General features: G+C 42.2%; 1 protein-coding gene across 1 annotated transcript in view; it reads right to left on the reverse strand.

Annotated features, from left to right (window-relative positions):
* Positions 1 to 700: 700 nt before the first annotated feature.
* The window catches only part of TRIT1 (tRNA isopentenyltransferase 1), a 1,178,366-nt gene continuing 1,160,086 nt past the window's right edge, over positions 701 to 18,980 (reverse strand). The window contains exon 12 of the mRNA XM_044084772.1: positions 701 to 1,440. Within this exon, the coding sequence (XP_043940707.1) occupies positions 1,268 to 1,440 (173 nt within the window). The 3' untranslated portion in view covers positions 701 to 1,267. The remainder of the gene's footprint in view (positions 1,441 to 18,980) is intronic.

The raw sequence follows: 18,980 nt of genomic DNA on the forward strand, positions 1-18,980 counted from the left end.
GAAAGTCAGTGAATTAAACTGAAATAAAATAAAAGTAATTAATAACATTGCGAAAAGCTGGATTTGCTAAGGAGTAAGCAATGTTTATCTCAGGCTGTGCTAATGCAGTAAAGATGCTTCTACCAGTAGTTTGTGCAGATTACAAAGGATTTAGGCAGCGTGTTAAGTTGTGATACTTTACACATGCCTGTGACACTTCATGCATGGAAGGATAAATGGATCATGACAGCAAAAGCACATGCACCAGCCTGGTACTAATTAATTTATTATTCAGTATTCCTTTCAGACATTTGTTAATTAAACATTTTAAAATTGAACCTTTTAATGTCAGCCATAAATATTCTAAGCTGTCAAACCAGCTGCCAAAAGTGACTTCTGTTGAGCTTACACAGCTGACAATCTGGTCAGCAGAAGAAGAAGTGATGAAGAATGTTCATGCATCTGACAACCAGCTAGCATCCTGCATCCGTAGATTTTCACTGTTTCTGAACTCATACAGTACAGTTCATCTTTTAGCAATCTGTTCATTGATGATGTGATGCAAAGCATGTTGCTAGACAAAACAGTGTCATAATGTGACAGCTACAGCTTGATATCTGGCTAATATTCATGAACTACACTGCAGATGAAAATAATAATAATAACAGCAGCCACACACCCTTTTAATTAAAAAAAACAGAAGACAGTGATACACAATCACTTAAAAATACCAACAATTTATTTAAGAATACGAAAGTAACACACCCACATTTCTGAGGTTTAATGGCCTTAACATTCAGCATTATAGCCCACAGAGGTCTGTCACAAATATTTCTAGAGAAGTTTTAAAACAAGTCATGAACTATTAGTTAAACAAACTTCAGACAAACTGACCACCCAAAATAGCCTGCACTTCTGCAAAACTCTTCTCAGAGCCATGCAAAATATGATGGACTTGTAGAACTCTTGTAACTATTTCATAACTTCTTGCTTATTTATCCTGAGTCTGCAGGAAGCTCAAGGGGAAGGCAACTATTGAGCCGACATCTATAACTGCACCAAGGTCTTTGACAAACTGCTGTGTCTAACTTATACAAAGGAGCACAACCCTCTGTCCAGCAAGGAATACAAGAACTGATAAATATTAGGTAACTCCCCAAATGATGAAACATGTGTTCCCTGGATGGCTATCCTTATTCAGGTCATGCTCTATTGTTGATAACAGAACAGTGGAAGAATGTTTATTAGCAGGCCACAAAGATGACAACACTCTCATCAGCATTCTTGTTCATACCGGGCAGGAAGCTTCTGTTTTTGTGTGATTGTCTTCCAATTTCTTTGAGGAGTCTGTAGCACAACCTGATGGTGTTGTACTGCTATCCTGTTCTGCAGACTGTGCCTCACAATCTAGCTTTCTTCTTTTCCTCACATGATGAAGATGACCCTTTGACTTCAGGTGTGCTGGAAAGAAGAAAAATAATTTTATAGTAGGTGTTTACAGGTTAACTTAAAGCTCCATTAAATACGTATGTTTTGATGCAGTTGTGTATTTATCATGCTGCAGTTCCTTCTGTTGTCACAGCACTCTAATTTGTACACCTCAAAAAGAAATATCACCTGTGACAGTTCCTTTTTAGTGTTTTAGCACTGACTTGCAGCTTGGCATGTCTAAGCTGCTCATTTGCCAACATGACCCCATCTTACTGAATATGATAAAATGAATGGGCAAATTAAAAAAAAGAATGAAAGTGCTAGAGGGACTGCTTGATAAGCCAATACACAAAATATTAGTAAGTAAGATGGGAGCTGAACAGTCTGGATTCAGAAAAGGATGTAGTACAACCAACCCAATGTTTGCAGTGAGACAGATAGTTAAGAAGGAGCTAGAAATGTGGAAGGAGTCCAACTAGGCAGTATGATTCTTAGAGAAAGCTTACGACAAGTTCCCAAGAAAGCTGATTTGGACAGGCCTGCGATAGTTGGCAGTCCTGGAAACATTGGCAGAATTAGTGCAGCCTATGTAAAAGGACCCAATGACACAAGTACAAGCAGCATTCAGACTCCCAGTGGAAGTGAGTATGCATCATGGCTCAGCTTGAAGCCCGTTACACAAACATGTTGAAGAGGACTGCTCAACAAAGCTGCTGCATGCAGAAGATGTTGCATTACAGACTTTAAGCAAGACCTACAGCAAATGATGGGAGGAATGGAATACAGAACTGAAGGCACATGGAATCCAAGTGAGCAGAGACAAGGCAGTTGTCAAAGCAGCAAAAGGGGAAAATCAGAAGAAGTTGAAAAGTGAGATGGAAAGGAAAATAGAACAGGTCAGCAGCTTCAAGTATGTGGGAGAAGTGGTTGAGGAGAAGGGAAGTCTGAAAGAGGAAGTCAAACCCAGACTCAGCGGAGCTGCATACAACTGTTACAGAGTGTGAGGGGTAGTGTCTGACAAAAGAATGCCAAAGGAGCTGAAAAGTAAGGTGTACAAAATAGTGATGTGACCAGTACTTCTGTATGGTACAGAAACCTTGGCAGTGATCACAGATCAGTTGAAAAAGCTAGAAGTGACAGAGATGAAGTGCCTGAGACAGGTTGGTAGAATGCACACTATGGGACCAAAGAAGAAGAAATTATGACATCAGAGCAGAAACCAAAGTAGCTGTAGTTGGAGAGAATGTCAAGTGAACAGATTATGGTGGTTTGGGCATATCTGAAAGAAAACAGAAGATGTGGTGAAGAGAATTTGTGAAAGACAGGAAGAAGGCAAGAAGAAAAAAGGACATCTTGCATAAAGATGGATGGACAGCCTGGGAGAAGACCTATGACAATCAGGCACGATTCTCAAGGAAGGTAGGAGGGTAGCAATGAATCAAGAGAGGTGGCAGCAGTTCATGTCATGCCATAACCCCATGTAGAAAACTGAGAAAAAGGGGCTGATGATAGACCAGCATTCAACAGTGATGAAATATTAAGATAAATAGCTTGAAGAGTGGTATTCTACGAATATCAGTGACTGGGGACTCCAACATAGAAAGGATTGTATTGACTGGAATGAGGGTCCCCCTTCTGTTTTTAACTTTTTTTTTCTTTTTTTTTTTTGAGTCAAAGGTCTCTTTTTTCAAATTATTTCACACTGAGCAGGTTGTCAAAGAACACATATTAACATAAAACAGATATAAACCAGGAACAAATAATGGATTGTAGCTTTCTGTTGATACATGCTAAAGGACAAAATATATCCAGGAGCTATCTCAAATTGTCATTTTCTGCAAAGCATGATTAGTTTCAGATTACATCCTCCTATTCTGTCACACACACTAGTCCCTTTCTTACTTTCTGTCTGGCTTTGTCAGCATCTCTCTACAGAATACATCTGACATTTCATTCAGGGATAAACACCCTCACAGGAAGTCTAAAATCATTATAAACCATTACATACCTATATGGGGGAGGGGCTCACCAACAAAACCCATGTAGAGGCATTTACCTTCTGTACCACAACATTTAAAATAATCCTATCTGAGGTCACTGCAGCTCAGGTAAAAAGGTGTAACCCTTGCAGTGACTCATTCAACAAGACTGCATTTTCACATCAGCAATGGTTGCACATGCCCAGTTACATTCAAGAGCATGCTACCATACTAAGTAATGGACGATGACATATGGTGCTCTAGCAACTTTAATGTCATAATGTAGACATCTACTCTATAAACACTTTGTTGAAGAAGACAGTTTAGGTCAGTGATGGAGAACCTTTTGGGCTCGGCGTGTCAAAAATTCAGAAAATGCCTATCTCGACTCTGCTGGCATGTCACCATCCCCCCAAAACAAAAGAGAAGTAATTCTTTACATATTCATTTATTTAAAAAAATACAGTCTAATCATATATGCTGCTATGTATTATAAAAGTAAAAGAAAAATCTGTGACTTACAATAGAGAAAATGATATACGTACTGATAACTGGGCTTAAAATAATGCACCAAAAAATATCCTACTTTTAATACTAGTTTTGAATTGAACTGAAAAAAATACGGAAAACACTGCATTTGATTTGATTAACATCAATTAATGAGTTTTTTGTTGCAGAGTTTTAATAGAGAAGTGCAAGGTCACATATTTCTTCTATTTTTGTTGATTTAGTTTCTTTGGTAACTCAATGTTGGTGAATGCTGATGTGTCACCTCTCATAGGTTCACAGGTGTGTACTAGGCTAGGCTAATGGCCCTGGAGCCTTTACAAGCCTAGCCTAAAAATATTGCCCTGCCACCGAGCCACCCGATGTTAGTTCACAGTGCCCCTATCCAGTAGGGCAACTGGAGTGATCCCTGGAGTGAACCTTCTGTTACCCATCCACTTGTCAAGATTTCTCTTGGAGAGGACCAGCGAGGTCCTCTGCTTGACATGAATGGGAAGCTTATTCCAGAGTATGGGCAGTCTTTGGGAGATGAACCTGTCCCTCCAGCATGTTCTGCTAATTCTGGTAATGAGGTTGTGATCTCTGGAGCGTGTGGCATGGGGGGATTGGGATTTCTTTAGGTGTAGCATTTCTAGTAGGACTGGGTCAGACATGGCTTTGTAAGTCAAGCAGAGATCACCTCTAAGTAGATGATAAGAGACTGAGAACAGATGAAGTTTCTTGAGTCTGTCCATGTAGGACATGTGTTTAAGGCATAGGATCCTTTTTGTGAGGTACATTTGTGGCCTCTCCAGCTCTTGAAGGTGTCTGGTCAGGCACATGCCAAATGGAGCATTATATTCGATGATTGGTCTAATGAGGGATGAGTAGAGAGGGATGATGACCTCTTTCTTCCTGGATGTGAAACCTTTGGTTATAAGATGTGCCACGTAGAAGGACTTTCTGACCACAGTGGCAATGTGGTGGTCGAAGGTGAGGTGGCTGTTGACTTGGGTGCTCAAACCTTTTATGGCCCCTTCAGTGTTCAGTGGGCTCCCACCAATGTGGTAATTCGTGGGAACTGAGTTTTTCCAAAGGCGATGATAATGCATTTTTTGGCATTAACTTCAGGCCATGATTCCAATACCAGTCATTGGTCTCAGAGAGGCCCTTTTGTAGGATGTCTGCATCACTTAGGGAGTTGAAAATGACTCCTAGCTTGCAGTCATCAGTGAACATGGTCAGCCAGAGTCCTTCTGTGTTGGCCTAGACTTCTGAGAAATAGATACCAAACAGGAGAGGGCCCGGGACCGAGCCTGGTGGGACTCCACTCAGGACTAGTTGACAGTCTGACTTGGAATCTGCAACTTTCACTCTGTACCTCCTGTCTGTAAGCCAATTTGCAACCCACCTAGTAATGTTAAGGATTGATGCCTAGTTTCGTGAGTTTATCAATGATACCTGAGTGGGGAATGGTATCAAAAGCCTTGGCCAGGTCGAGGTAGGCTGTATGCACTGCCTTACCCTCATCCACAGCCTTGGTGACTGCCTCAAAGAAGTCAACAAGGTTCAGCAGGCAGAATCTCCCCTTGACAAAGCCAAACTGTGCTGGGTTAAGAGTTTGGAGATTGCCTATATATTTGTTAAGAAGGTCCATGATGATGAGCTCCATAGCTTTGCATACCAGACTCATCAGGCTAATGGGACAATAGTTCCCAGGGTCTGTAGTTGCTCCCCTTTATGGAGCGGGATCACTGTAGCAGTGCGTCATTCGTTAGGGGCATAGCCTGAGGTAAGGCTGTGATCGAACAGGGCACACAAATGTGGTGTCAGTTTGTTTTGTAGCTCATGTAGGATGCAGCCATGGATATTATCAGGTCCCATGGATGCTGTATTCTTGGCTTTGGACAATGTAGCTTTTACCTGTGTTGCAGAAATGGGGGGTACCAGGATTTCATCTGGTACTGTGATAGGGCCCTGGGGGGGGTAAAGTTGGCACTGAATCTGTCGGCCAGTATGTTGGCTATATCTGTTGGCTCAGTATAGGAGGTGCCATTGTGCAATAACTCAGGGCAAATCTGGGTATTACCTTGGAGGTTTTTGATATAGCTATAGAAGGCTTTGTGGTTGTTTTTGGTGTCAGCCGCAATTCTGCCTTCATAGCTGGCTTTAGAGGATTTGATAAGGGATCTCAGCTTTTTGTTGAGACTGATAAGGGAGGTTTTCCAGTCTTGAGACTTCATTTTTTGCAACGGTTTCCTCCTTCTGTTGTAGAGTTTATTGATGGCTGCAGACCACCAGACTGGCTTTCTTTTATTGGAGGAGAACGTCTTAGTTCTATTAGGTATGGCAACGTCCATGCATTTGTCTACGTGCACGTACAGTGCATTGGTGTATGATTCGGCAGTCATGCAGCTATTTTCCATTGGCATTGGTGCCGAGAAGTTAGCCACCTCTGTTTTTAGAAGCCCAAAGTTGGCTCTAGAGAAGTTTTACAGGGTAGTCATCTTAGCGGGGGGGGGGGGGGAGAGATGGAGATTTCCATGGTGATCAATTTGTGGTCGGATTTAACCAGGGAGGAACTGAATATAGGTGTGGAACAACAGTCTCCCATGTTGCTGATAACCAGGTCGAGGATGTTGCTTCATCTAGTAGGGGTCAGAATGAGCTGGTCCAGGACACTGGAACAGATAAATTCCAGAAAGCGTTAGTACTTGAATAGTTTTCCCAGTTGATGGAAGGGTAGTTGAAGTCACCCAGTATGAGAGTATTGGGTTGGACCTTGATAGATTCCAGGCTCAGGAACTTGGAGTGAGAGTCTAGGGACATGTTTGGGGTTCTGTAGCAGGCTATGACCTGAATCACTGTCTTACTCAATGTTAGCTGCACCTGAAGTATCTCTGATACGTTATGCTGGGCTACCAGTCTAGAGGTGTGCGCATCCTTTAAGAATATGGAGACACCACTGCCTTTAAAGCTTCTGGATGTATTCTGGGGCCGCAAGGTATGGAATGAGTTGTAGCCTGGGAGCACAGGGGTGCTTTCTGCCTCTTTAAACCAGGTCTCTGTTACAGCGCTGATGTCAACATTCGCCATTTTGAGGAGAGCTTCGAGCGAGTGCATCTTGAGATTTAGACTTTTAGCACTGAGTACGTCATAGGTTTGCCATCACTGGCTTAGGTCATACATAATCAATAAAGCACTTGGCAAAAATAAATAATAATAATAATAATAATAATAACAGCAGCAATCGAGACAGCTTATGTAGAAATGCATCTGCAAGGAAACTTGCTAGGTATACAGAACTTGGTCTGTCCTATTCTGTGTTTCAGGAACAAGACCTAAAGATGAATGACTGGTTAAATGAAAATGTAGCTATAACTTAGGACAGAAAATGATTATTCATCCAGACAATGTAAAAGATGGGCTACACCTCTTACCACATTACATCTTGCAATTCAGAAATGTGATAAGCTCTGATAGCTACCATAAAGATCACCTAACACAGCAAAAGTTTTAAAAGACAATGGCTCAAAATGCAGAAATGATAAATACACTGTGTTTGTAGGAATCATAACTATATGAAACACAATTGGATTTATTTATTTACATTTTTAACTAGGTAAGTAAACTGGTACAATGACCTTTTATGACCAGAATCCAGGTAAAAAGGCAGACACTCACCAAATGCCTGAATGTGTAATCTAAAGGAATACTTGAAACTGAAAAAACTGTCAGCACAATGACGAAAACACTAACATAGTCTGTTTGGAATAAAAACTAAAAAGGAAGCAAACTTGAAACTCATTTTCAAAAGGTGCAAGCCCCCATTGTTTCCTTGTGTAGGAGGCTGTGTTCTCCACGCACAGATTTAAATACTCTTAACCTATGATTGCTGCAACTCAAAGAAATAGCAAAAATGCAAACATACACAACAACACATTTTGTGCTCATGCCAAAACCAAAACAGATAAATCTCACAGTAAGAATAATGAAGTCTGGAGGTGTGAGGGGGCTTATTATTCTCCTGTAAACCTATGTACATAATGCAGAATTTATTGCATAACAGCATCTGGCTCTTTAACCAGCATGAAAGAAAATATTCACATAAGAAAGAAATGTGTTTCTGTCTATTCATTCAAGCAAATCTGTTATCAAGCAATTTTGATTCTCCCAAATACACTGTAAACAGATATGACTGTTTGTTTCTCATGAAGCTCAGCCTAAGTGGAGGAGACATCCTCCTCATAGGGGATCTAAGATGAAAATGCTCCTATGAAAGCAGCTTGAAAAGGTGCTGCTGAGTCACAGCCTTGCCATCTATTAAATTAATGTACACCAAGAAAGGACCAAAACATGAGCCTTCATAGTACACTAATTGAAGACCAAATTAAACAGATGTCTGCAAAATGACTGACTGGGTAGGAAGAAAGCATTTTGAATGTCAGACTATCTTTTGCAGCTAGCTTTAAACTGCACATATTGGAAAGTTTTACTGCATCCCTTCTGATCATAATTCCAGTAGCAGGTGAACCATTAAAAGGAATGGAAGAAAATAAGGATATCACCCACAGTCCACAAAATACATGCATGCAGCCTACTTCTGCTATGCCCTATTGAATGGAGCAGTATCTGTGCAGGGCTGCATTCTCCTTAGCAGCAAAAAGGTCACTTTCTGCAACGTCTTATGTCTGGTAAACATTCTGAACAGTTCCCTAAATTATACAGAACTCCAGTAGCAGACTTTGTGGTGTAAATCAAGGTATAAGCTAAGATATTCAGCTCCACCTGGACAATGACCACCACCAGAGATATTTGGCAACTGATGGCCACAAGTCATTCAGTATCATAAAGCCAAGTGATGAAATGGCACCTGTATGAACTCAGCTGCTTGATATTGTAACTACCTGAGCCACCAGAGATGTGAATCTTTATACTGCTGTCATATAATACAATCCCTACAATAAGAAGAGTTGATATTGTGATTTTAGCTATCAAAGTTACTTACCATTACCTTGAAGCAATGGTGACCTTAGAGTTAGAATAATATAGGGGTGTGGGTGGTGCAGTCCCCACATCGGGAGAGTGTGTGTGAGAGGGTGGAGGCAAAACTCCCTGCATACATATCCTATTGTTTTTTTATAAGACATACTAGTGATTTGCATAAAATTGAAAACTTATCAGATTTCCAGCTTTTGGAGCTGCAAACCTGGACAGTGGTGTTTCTATGCAATAAACTTTGATACAAAGCACATGCAAATAACCAACTCCCAGATTTGGACTGATGTTTCTGCAAAGAAGATAGGAACTAGTCCAATTTTACTTGTTCTTATAACACCACTGTGTGATTTTATTACTTTTTAAGTAAAAACTTCAGAGCTAGGAATGCTAGCAATGCTGTCTTTAGCAAAAGAAAATATGAACAGAAAATATTTGTTGAGCTTTAAAATCTAACAGCTAATATGAGTGCTAGACTGACTTTCCAATCATTCAACAATACAGCTGTACTGATGGACTGTTTTAAGAAAGAGGAAGATAGGGATTACCCAACTCTGAATTACAAGGTGAGACACACTGCATCAAGGAATGACAGCATACGTTTCAGCCTGGAGGCATTGAAAACCTAGACAATGGTTCTTGGAAAGTAATCTGAACAGCTAATTAGCAAAAACTTTGTATACACAATAGCAGAAACACCACCGACTTCATTACGATAGTGAGATACCGCCAATGAGAAACGGAAGCTTAAAATCCTGACAGTGACAAAATGATGCAGAATATAGTTTACTATGAGACCAATGACATGACCCATAACAAGAGGTGTACTCCAGGGATCACTCTTGGGGCCTCTGCTGTTTGGGATATACTTCTTGGAGGTGCAGGCCAAATCTAGTGGGCTATGGCTGACCAAGTTTGCAGATGGCTGCAAGCAGAGTGCTGTCTTCAATTCCCCTAGTGATGTGGACATCCTCCAAGAGGGTCTCACCCAAACCAAATGAATGGCTGGTGCCAGAAACATGCCCTCAAACTGAATGCCAAAAAACTCATCATCATCCTTTTTGGGGAGAGTGACATCCCCACAAATTATCACATTGATAATAAGGTGCTAAGTATGCAATCAGTTGTGAGGGACTTGGGCACCCAGGTTGATAGCAAACTGACTTTTGACCACCATATTGCCTTTGTTGTACATAAAGCTTTCTACATGGCCCACCTCATTAGTAATGGCATCTCATCCAGGGACAAGGTAGGCATAACATCCCTGTATTCTTCCCTTATAAGACCCATTATTGAGTACAATGCCCCTTTCAGCACGTACGTCACAAAGCACATACAGCAGCTGGACAGACCACAGAGGTTCCTCAGCCAGAAAATCCAGGGCCTCAAACATATACCCTACACAGACAGGCTAAAAGCCCTGTCCCTCTTCTCAGTCTCCTACAGACTCCTCAGAGGTGAACTCTGGCCTACAAAACAATATCGGACCCTGCCCTGATGGGACTGCTGCATATCTGCAAGTCAAGCTCCACTCGAGTAATCTGCACATGCAACCTCAACCTGGTCTGTGACATCAACAGGTCTTGTTGGTGGGACAGATTTGTGTCTCAGAAACTACCCCTTTTGTGGAATAGACTCCCTCTCCATGTAAAGCAGAGTACCTCATTAAACCATTTTAAGTGCAACCTAGATAACTGGATGGGGAACAGAAAATACACCCCTGGGATTCCACCTGTGTCCCTGCTGGACAGTGGCATAGGGTGCTGACTTGTTGGAACATGGGGTACATTTTTGGCGAGGCTTGTAAGGACCTCAGGGCAAACAGCCTAGTAACTTCCTATGATCCTATGACAATACTGCAGAGGTCTGTATTCAGCACAAATGAGCATAAGGATATGAGAATCCCTATTAGCCGGTGAGAACTGCAGATGGATATATTCCTATATAGTGTGAAACTGATGAAAAACAAGGATACATGGTTACAACACTAAATATTATGCCAAAAAATGGTGCATGATATCATCATTTTTTTACTCACTAATCACCAAGGTATCTATAATAAAGTGATTACTCTCACTGCACCCTACCTCTGCAACTTGATTTCAAAAAAATATTACTTGGAATCTGAGTGAAGTTATAAAAGATGAAAGATGAAGTGAATAATGACAAAACTAGTCACAGGCTCACTCCGCTCCCCTTCCCTACCCCCAATTCTCACCCACCTCCACTACTCTTAAACTTATACTTCTCCATAGTCACCTGGCATACTTCCTGCTCCAATTATCTGTCCTACCTACTTTTCAGTACCTCCTACTTAAACCCCACACCAATCATCCGTCCTACCTACTTCTCAGTACCTCCTACTTAAACCCCACACCCATGTTAGAATTCACACACCACACCCCCACCTCCACCTCACAACAAACACTACTTAAACCTTTCCAAGATAAACTACAATGCAAATCCTGTTACCCTTGCTCCTACTAGCTCTCACTTCCCTGTCCTACATTACATCCATACAAACTAGCTTACCCCTAGACAGCATCTCATTCCACACAACACATACTGTAAAACACACCAACTTCTATATATATAGTTTACAGTCTAGCCAACACTATTTAAAAAAAGTTATGTAGTCACCATTACGTTACATGTTTGTAGTCTATCTCGCCGATCCTCGGCTCTGACTCGGTTGATTACAAAGCTCAAAGTCTCTAAGTTGGCTCATGGTGAGGTAGGTATCCCATAATGGACTAGTAACAATCTCCAGATCTTGTTTGCTGCTGTCTATAATAGTGATATAAAAGTATTTCCACAAGGAAAAACAAGGATGAAAGGTCTCCAACTCTAAGGAAGACAGACATTATCTTGTCTCCAGATCCTCCAAGGATACATGGACGGGGGTAGGTGGGTGGGTTCATAAGAATGAAGGGCGAGATGGACTACAAACATGGAACATTACGGTGACTACATAACTTCTTTATGTTCTGTAGTCCTATCTCGCCTTCATTCTTACATATGGGACAGCTTCCCTAGCACCTTTTTCTCGGGTGGCTCATGGGAACATAGTCCTAAGAACTTTGGAACCAAAGGAGGCTCTACCCCTGGAGGCCAAGTCCAATTTCTAATGAGTAATAAAGGTATGAGGGGTAGCCCAAGTTGCTGCTGCACATATACTGTCCATTGGAATTCTGGCTTGAAAAGTGGCAGATGTGGATATAGATCTGGTGGAATGAGCTTTAATTTTAAATGGGAGTTCTTTGCCATTAGAAGAGTAAATAAAAGATATGCAAATTGAAATCCAGTTTGATAACGTTAGCTTGGAGACTGGCATTCCTTTTCTTGTCTCTGAAAAAGATATAAATAATTGGTCTGATCTCCTAAACTCTTTGGTTCTATGTAGATAGAACCTTAACTGTCTGTGTAGATTAAGATGATGAAACTTATATTCTGCTTTGTTTGTATGATTTGGAAAAAAGACTGGCAGTTCAGTAGTTTGATTAATATTTGAGTGTGAACACCTCTTGGGGATGAAGAAAGGGTTAGTGCAAAGGGAAACTGTCTGTATGGAATATCAAGTAAGGAGGTTTGACTGAGAGTACTTGCAGCTCTGACACTCTTCTGGCGGACGTAATGGCTACCAGAAAAATGGTCTTCCATGAAAGAAACTTTAAATCACACGTATGTGAAGGTTCAAAAAGTGGTGAGATAAGTTTTGAAAGAACAAAATTTAAATCCCAGGGAGATATAGGGTCTTGAAAAGGAGGCCTTAGTAAGGTAGTGCCTTTTAAAAATGATTTACACAATTTGTGAGCCATAAGATTAGGTTCATGTTACCCCAAATGAAAACTGGAGATAGCTGCTAATTCAACTTTGATTGTAGCAGCAGCTGATCCCTGATGAAAAGGTTTGGTTAGAAATGCTAATACTAAGGGAATGGAAGCTTTGTATGGATCTATGCTCCTAGCTTGTGCACAAAGAGAAACTCTTTTCCATTTGCTAGCATACAGTTTTCTTGTAGAAGGTTTATGAGATGATGTCAGGATATGTGTAACCACAGGGGAGAAATCATGAAGCCTGACCAGGGATGGAAGTGGAGCAGCTATGCAGTTAATTTGAGAGTGTGGAGACAGGGATGGAACATGCCTAACGCCTAACATATGTGTCAGAAGGTCTAGGACTGGATCCAGAGTCCATGGATCGTCCATAAGGTGAGGCCTGGGAAAGGTGAACCAAATCTGACGAGGCCAGTAAGGAGTGATGAGAATCATTCTGCTTCCCAAAGTCTTTGCTTTATGGATAACTTTCGATATTAGCGGAAAGGGAGAAAAAGCATAAAGAAGTCCCGAGGGCCAATTGTGGAAAGTGAGTCTCTCGGTGTCTCCCCGGGGGGGGGGGATAAAGGTGAGGTAGCTGCTACATTTGGTGTTCATTGAGGGGGCAAACAGATCACAGTAAGGCTGTCCCCATTTGCAGAAAATCTGTTCCGCGACTTTCTGATTCAGAGACCACTCGTGAGGCATCAAGATTGCCCTGCTAAGCTTGTTGGCTATCACATTGGTTCTTCCCGGGATACGCATTGTAGCTAGAAAGTGTTGGGAAGATTTCACCCACTGCGAAACACTTAGAGCCTCTCAACATAGGGGGGAAGGATCTGGTTCCCTCTTGTTTGTTTATATACCATACCACTGACATATTGTCTGATTGGATTGCTATTGTCCTTAGAGGAAGAAAATCATGAAGTGCTTGCAACGCTAGTAGCACTGCTCTCATCTCTAGAACACTGATATGCAAGTGAGCCTTGTGTTCTTGCCATGTGCCTTGGACTGTTCTTCCTAGATAATGCCTCCCCCACCCTATCTGGGAGGCATCTGTGGTCACAGTAGCAATGGGTTGGCGAGGAATGAAAGGTCTCCCTTTCGTTAGTTGATTGGACTGGATCCACCAACGAAGGTGCTTTTTGCAAGATTCTGTTATTAAAAATGGGATGAGACAGAGGCGGTTGCTGAAGAGACCACTGGGAAAACAGTAGCCATTGTAGAATTCTCATATGTAGTCTGGCTAATGAAACTAGAGTTATAGTAAAGGCCATGGTTCCCAGTAGTTTGAGCACTGTCTTCGCTTTGATCTTGTGCTGGGGAAGCAGCCATCATTGCGACTGTGTCTATTTCTGCGCCTTTAAAAGTCACATATTGAGAGGGTGACAAGAAAGACTTTTCCTAATTTATAGTAATGCCTAGCTGAGTACAGATTCAGATGGTTGAATCCCTGGCTTGTAGAAGTAGGTGCCTGGTGGTGGCAGTCATTCAGGTACGGAAACACTTGGAATCCAGGTCATCTCAAGTGAGCCGTTACTACCACCATGCATTTGGTGAACACCCTAGGGGCTGTGGTGAGACCAAAGGGCAGAGCATGAAATTGGTAATGACTGGCTCCCAGCTGGAAGCGTAAATGACTCCTTGATGCTCTGTCCATTTTTATGTGGTAATACACATCTTGGAGGTCTATGGAGCACATCCAATTGTCTTTCCATAACAGAGGGTGTATAGACTGCAGTGCTACCATTCAGAAATTGGACTTCTTCACTGATTCATTTAACTTGCTGAGATCCAAGCTGGGTCTCCAGTCCCCTGTTCGTTTAGGCACTAAATAAAATCTGGTGTAAGTTCCAAATCCTATCTGGTTTGTGGGGATGGTTTGGATGACTCTTTTTTGCAGAAACTTTATAGTTGCTTGATCCCTGTGACTGGGTGGAACATCTGGGATTCTCCTGGTTAGATGAGGTGGAAAAGAGAAGGGTATGAAGTATCCTCTGGAAATTATACTTTGTACTCACTTGTCTTGTGTGATGTCATGCCAGGTGTCTGGGTACAAAGAAAAGCGACCCCCGACTTGCTCCAGAGAAGTGCAGCTGGGCCTCACTTCAGTAGCACTGATAGGGACGTCCATGAAAAGAATCACGGTCACCCTGGTTTTGTGGACCCCCCCACCTCTAGGGTGATGTCTACCACTATTTCCTCCTCCTCTGCCTCTGGAGAAGGAATCACCTTGTGTGTCTGGGAAAAATCTCTGAGATTTCTTGAACCACATTTTTCCCCCTCTTTGACGGAAAAACGTACTCCCACGGTAGACAGAGTCTACCCTTCCTGCTCGCATATGGTGAGTGTGCCTTTTACATTTGGTTCAAACAGAGGAACCATTAAAGGGGGCATTGGTAAATGTAGATTTGAAGGGCTCCACAAAGTTACAGAAGTGCATCCAGGAGTGTCTCCTAAGGGAAACTCCTGAACCCACTGCCCTGCTTGCTCCATCTGCTGCGTAAGATATCAGTCTCATGGAGGAGTTAACAATAGAGTTTGAGGTGGACAACTGAACAGTAACCTTCTCGGGGACTCCTTCAGTTAAAGTACCTTGGAGAGCATCTCCCAGCTCTTTTAGAAGATCTCTTTGAAGCCTAGTGAAATGGATGAGGCAATTCAGCAATCTGAGTGTAAAAGCCGCTGAAGAAAAAATACGCTTCCCGTATCTGTCCATCATTTAAGACTCTCTGTTCAGTGGGTGGACAGATGAGGAAGTCTCTGATAGTTCCTTCTTTGTGGTTGTTGCCACCACCATGGCATCTACAGGCACACTTTTGGTCAGAAACTCTTTTTCCTTAGGAGCTGAAATGAATTTGTTCGGCCTTCTATGGACTGGTTCCATGCAGTCAGGAGTTTCCCACACCTTTCGACTCTCCAACTCTAACAGCTCATCAAAAGGTGGAGACACCCAAGAAGCTGAAGGTTGAGACCCGAAAGCCTTCAGATACACTGACTCCTCATCAGAAGGGGTGATGGTGGGCCAGCCACCTCTCTGTTTCAGGCTCTCTAAGATATCTATGAAGGAGATATCATCAGAGGATGACCTAGGGGATCCTTCTGACTCCTCTAGGTCAGTGTCAGAGGTGATGGACTCATCAGGGGAGTCTACATGCTTCTTCTTCTTGCAAGTTTTCTTCCAAGGAGGCTCCTCAGAAGGGTATTCTGGGGAGGTCTCAGAAGACTGGGGGCCACCCAAGGGGGGCTCCTGAGGTTGTGGGTCTCGACAGTCATGAGAGGGATGGTGCTGAGACAGAGGTCGGAACTTGAGGGGAAGAACTTCAGTACCCTTGTGTAGAGCTGAAGATCTAGACAACATGCTCCTCATCATCTCGAAGGCAGATCTCCCTGGCTCTGAGGACACCACCAGTTCTGAAGAAGCAGAAGTAGCCCCCAGCTCCAGAGCAATTGGCTCTGAGACAGATGTAGGATCTGAGCTCAGCCAAGCTGACGCACCAAGAGGTAGGCTCAGAACAAAAGAAGTTTGGGTCTGAGCGTCTCCATCGGGGCCGACTAGTGAGCTTCGGCTCCTAGACACCAAGAACGGCACCAAAGGTGTTGGAGCGGAACATGGCTCTGAGAAAGCCACTTGAGGTGCTACGCAACTGATGGTTCCACAACAAACGGCACCGATAGATCTGGCTCCGAAAGACCGGCATGGCTCGGAGGAGGAACAGAAGCAGGTAATACAGCCTTAGACGGCTCTGGAACCGATTGGGTTGGAGCCAACAACAAATTTGCTAACGCCGATAACTTCAAAAGTCTAAGCACCACCCTCTCGACATCCTCCTCAGAAAGACTCCTAGAGGATCTGGAAGACAAGGTAGGGGATCGAGATCTCTGCAAAATTGAAGCTCTAAGTGTCGTGGGATACTGGTAGTAAGTCTCCTGACCGGCTCCGAGGTATGGATTCAGCTATAGGCTCAAAAAAACATGGGGCCAAAACTCGAAAGTCTATATCAATAACCTCAACCGGCTCCGAAGGCAGAGGAGCTGAATAGGTAGAAGGTTTGTCAACTTTGGCAACTTTCTCTGGAGGTCCTGATTTGTGAGTCAGTGTAGGAGACTGCCTTTTCACTGACTTAACCTTCTCTTTTTTTGAAAAGGGAGACCTGGAGTGAGAAGAGGAAGAACTAGCCAAATCCTCCTCAAAGGGAGGTTTAAGGAGACCTTTCAAAATCAGTTTGTTCTTCCTTTCCTGGAGAACCCGGGAACTAAAATAATGGCAAAAAATACATGACTCCTGGTAGATGTATGGCTCCCAAACAATAAACACAAATATTATGCCCGTCAGTCAGGGATATTTTTTGTGAACATTTTAGGCATTCCTTAAAACCCAAAGGTTTATGGTCTTTAGTTTTTTAGACATAACTACCACAACAATGACAACAGAGTATAATCGTAGGCAGACAATAAGAAGAGAGGACAAGGTCCTCTAACTTAAACGAGCCTAGCCCTGCTCAAAAAACAACACACAAGGGAGAAAGGCAACAGAGGACTAGGTCCTCTAACTTAAACGGGCTTAGCCTTGCTGAAGAAACAACACACAAGGAAGAAGACAATAGAGGACTAGGTCCTCTAACTTAAATGGACCTACCCCTGAACAGAGGGGTAGGCGAGATAGAGAATAAACAACAGAAAAATCAAAAATCGGTCCTCTAATTAAAAACTGGACCTATACTTGAGAAAGATTAACAAAACTAGCACAACTGAAAATGAAGGGATACCACTAAGGAAGGCCTGCGGAAGCAATGGCCAACAATTAGCAAGAACAATTTGCAATAAAACTTCAGAAACACACTAACTACTCGCAAGTCAACAACAGCAAGCTATTAATACTAGACTAACTTTACAGTAAAAAAGATCACTATAAATATTTGAAGAAAAAAATATTCCAACTTAGCCACGGCCAAGAAAGAGAATGCTTCTGAACTCGTAGAGCGGCAAACGAGATCTGGGTATTGTTACTAGTGCATTATGGGATACCTACCTTGCCACGAGCCAACTTAGAGACTTTGAGCTTTGTAATCAGCCGAGATATGTAAGAATGAAGGTGAGATAGGTCTCCAGAATATCATTAGTATTATGCTACACACTCCTAACACCCACCTATCTACAACTATCAATAAGAAAGCAGTCTATGTATCCCCCTCAAATCTAACCTATGCTATCAAACACATATTCAAACTCAGCAAAATACTCCTTATCGCTGATGACACACACCCAAACCCAGGGCCCTCCTTCACTGACCTCCCCAATAGGGCTCACTCTGATCTACTAATCATTAACATCAATACTAGAAGTACTTCCAATAAACTCCAGGATCTACATGCTTTTATTACTCACTAATCTCCTGACATTCTAACCATTACCGAGTCCTGGCTGAAACCACATATCCCTAATGATGAAATTCTACCACCAGGTTACAACATCTTAATGCTAGATAGAACAAATAGGAAAGGTGGTGGAGTCGCAATTCTATTCAAAAACAAAATAAACCTCCAGCCATTTCATACAACTCTGCCAACATTTCAAAACGTCAAAACCATAGGCTCTATCCTACCAATAAACAATGATAAAAAAATTAACATCCTTTGCTGCTACATTCCTCCTGGAAATAACTCTCCAAGGAAGAAATCCTTCAATGCCTGAATCATAACTCCCCTCAAGAAACAATTGTATTAGGCAACCTCAATACTGACTGGCAAGCTTGGAACTCCAGCAACCCCACTAACCAAATTAACCTCTATGGCTTCACCCAAATAATTCAAGAGCCCACCAGAATAGACAAAAAAAAACCCCAAAACAAACCATTATTGATTGGACACTAGTGAATAGCCCCAAACATCACTATCAGACTGGATGCTTACCTGATGTTCTCAGTGACCATCTCCCCACCTTCCTCCTAAGAAAACGAACCAATACTCATAAACCCATAACCTACAGACACATCAGGGATGATTGTAACTTAACCCCAGACAACCTAAACAACATTCTAAAGCAAGATAACTGGCAGCCTCTAAGAATCGTACACCTAGATCAGGCGGTAGACTATTTTAATATATTTATCTCAGTTTTAAATTCCATTGCACCAATAAGAAAGATAAAAAACAAAGCAAACTATGCTCCATGGTTAAGTAGGGACACAAGAGCCCTACTAAAAAACAGAGACAAGGCCTGGAAGCAATGGAAACAAGAAAACTCTGATCATACCAAACACAATTATAAATAACTTAGGAATCTAGCTAAA

The sequence above is a fragment of the Protopterus annectens genome, chromosome 1.part1, assembly GCF_019279795.1.
Source record: "Protopterus annectens isolate FY-2018-M chromosome 1.part1, PAN1.0, whole genome shotgun sequence".
NCBI classification, from domain to species: domain Eukaryota; kingdom Metazoa; phylum Chordata; order Ceratodontiformes; family Protopteridae; genus Protopterus; species Protopterus annectens.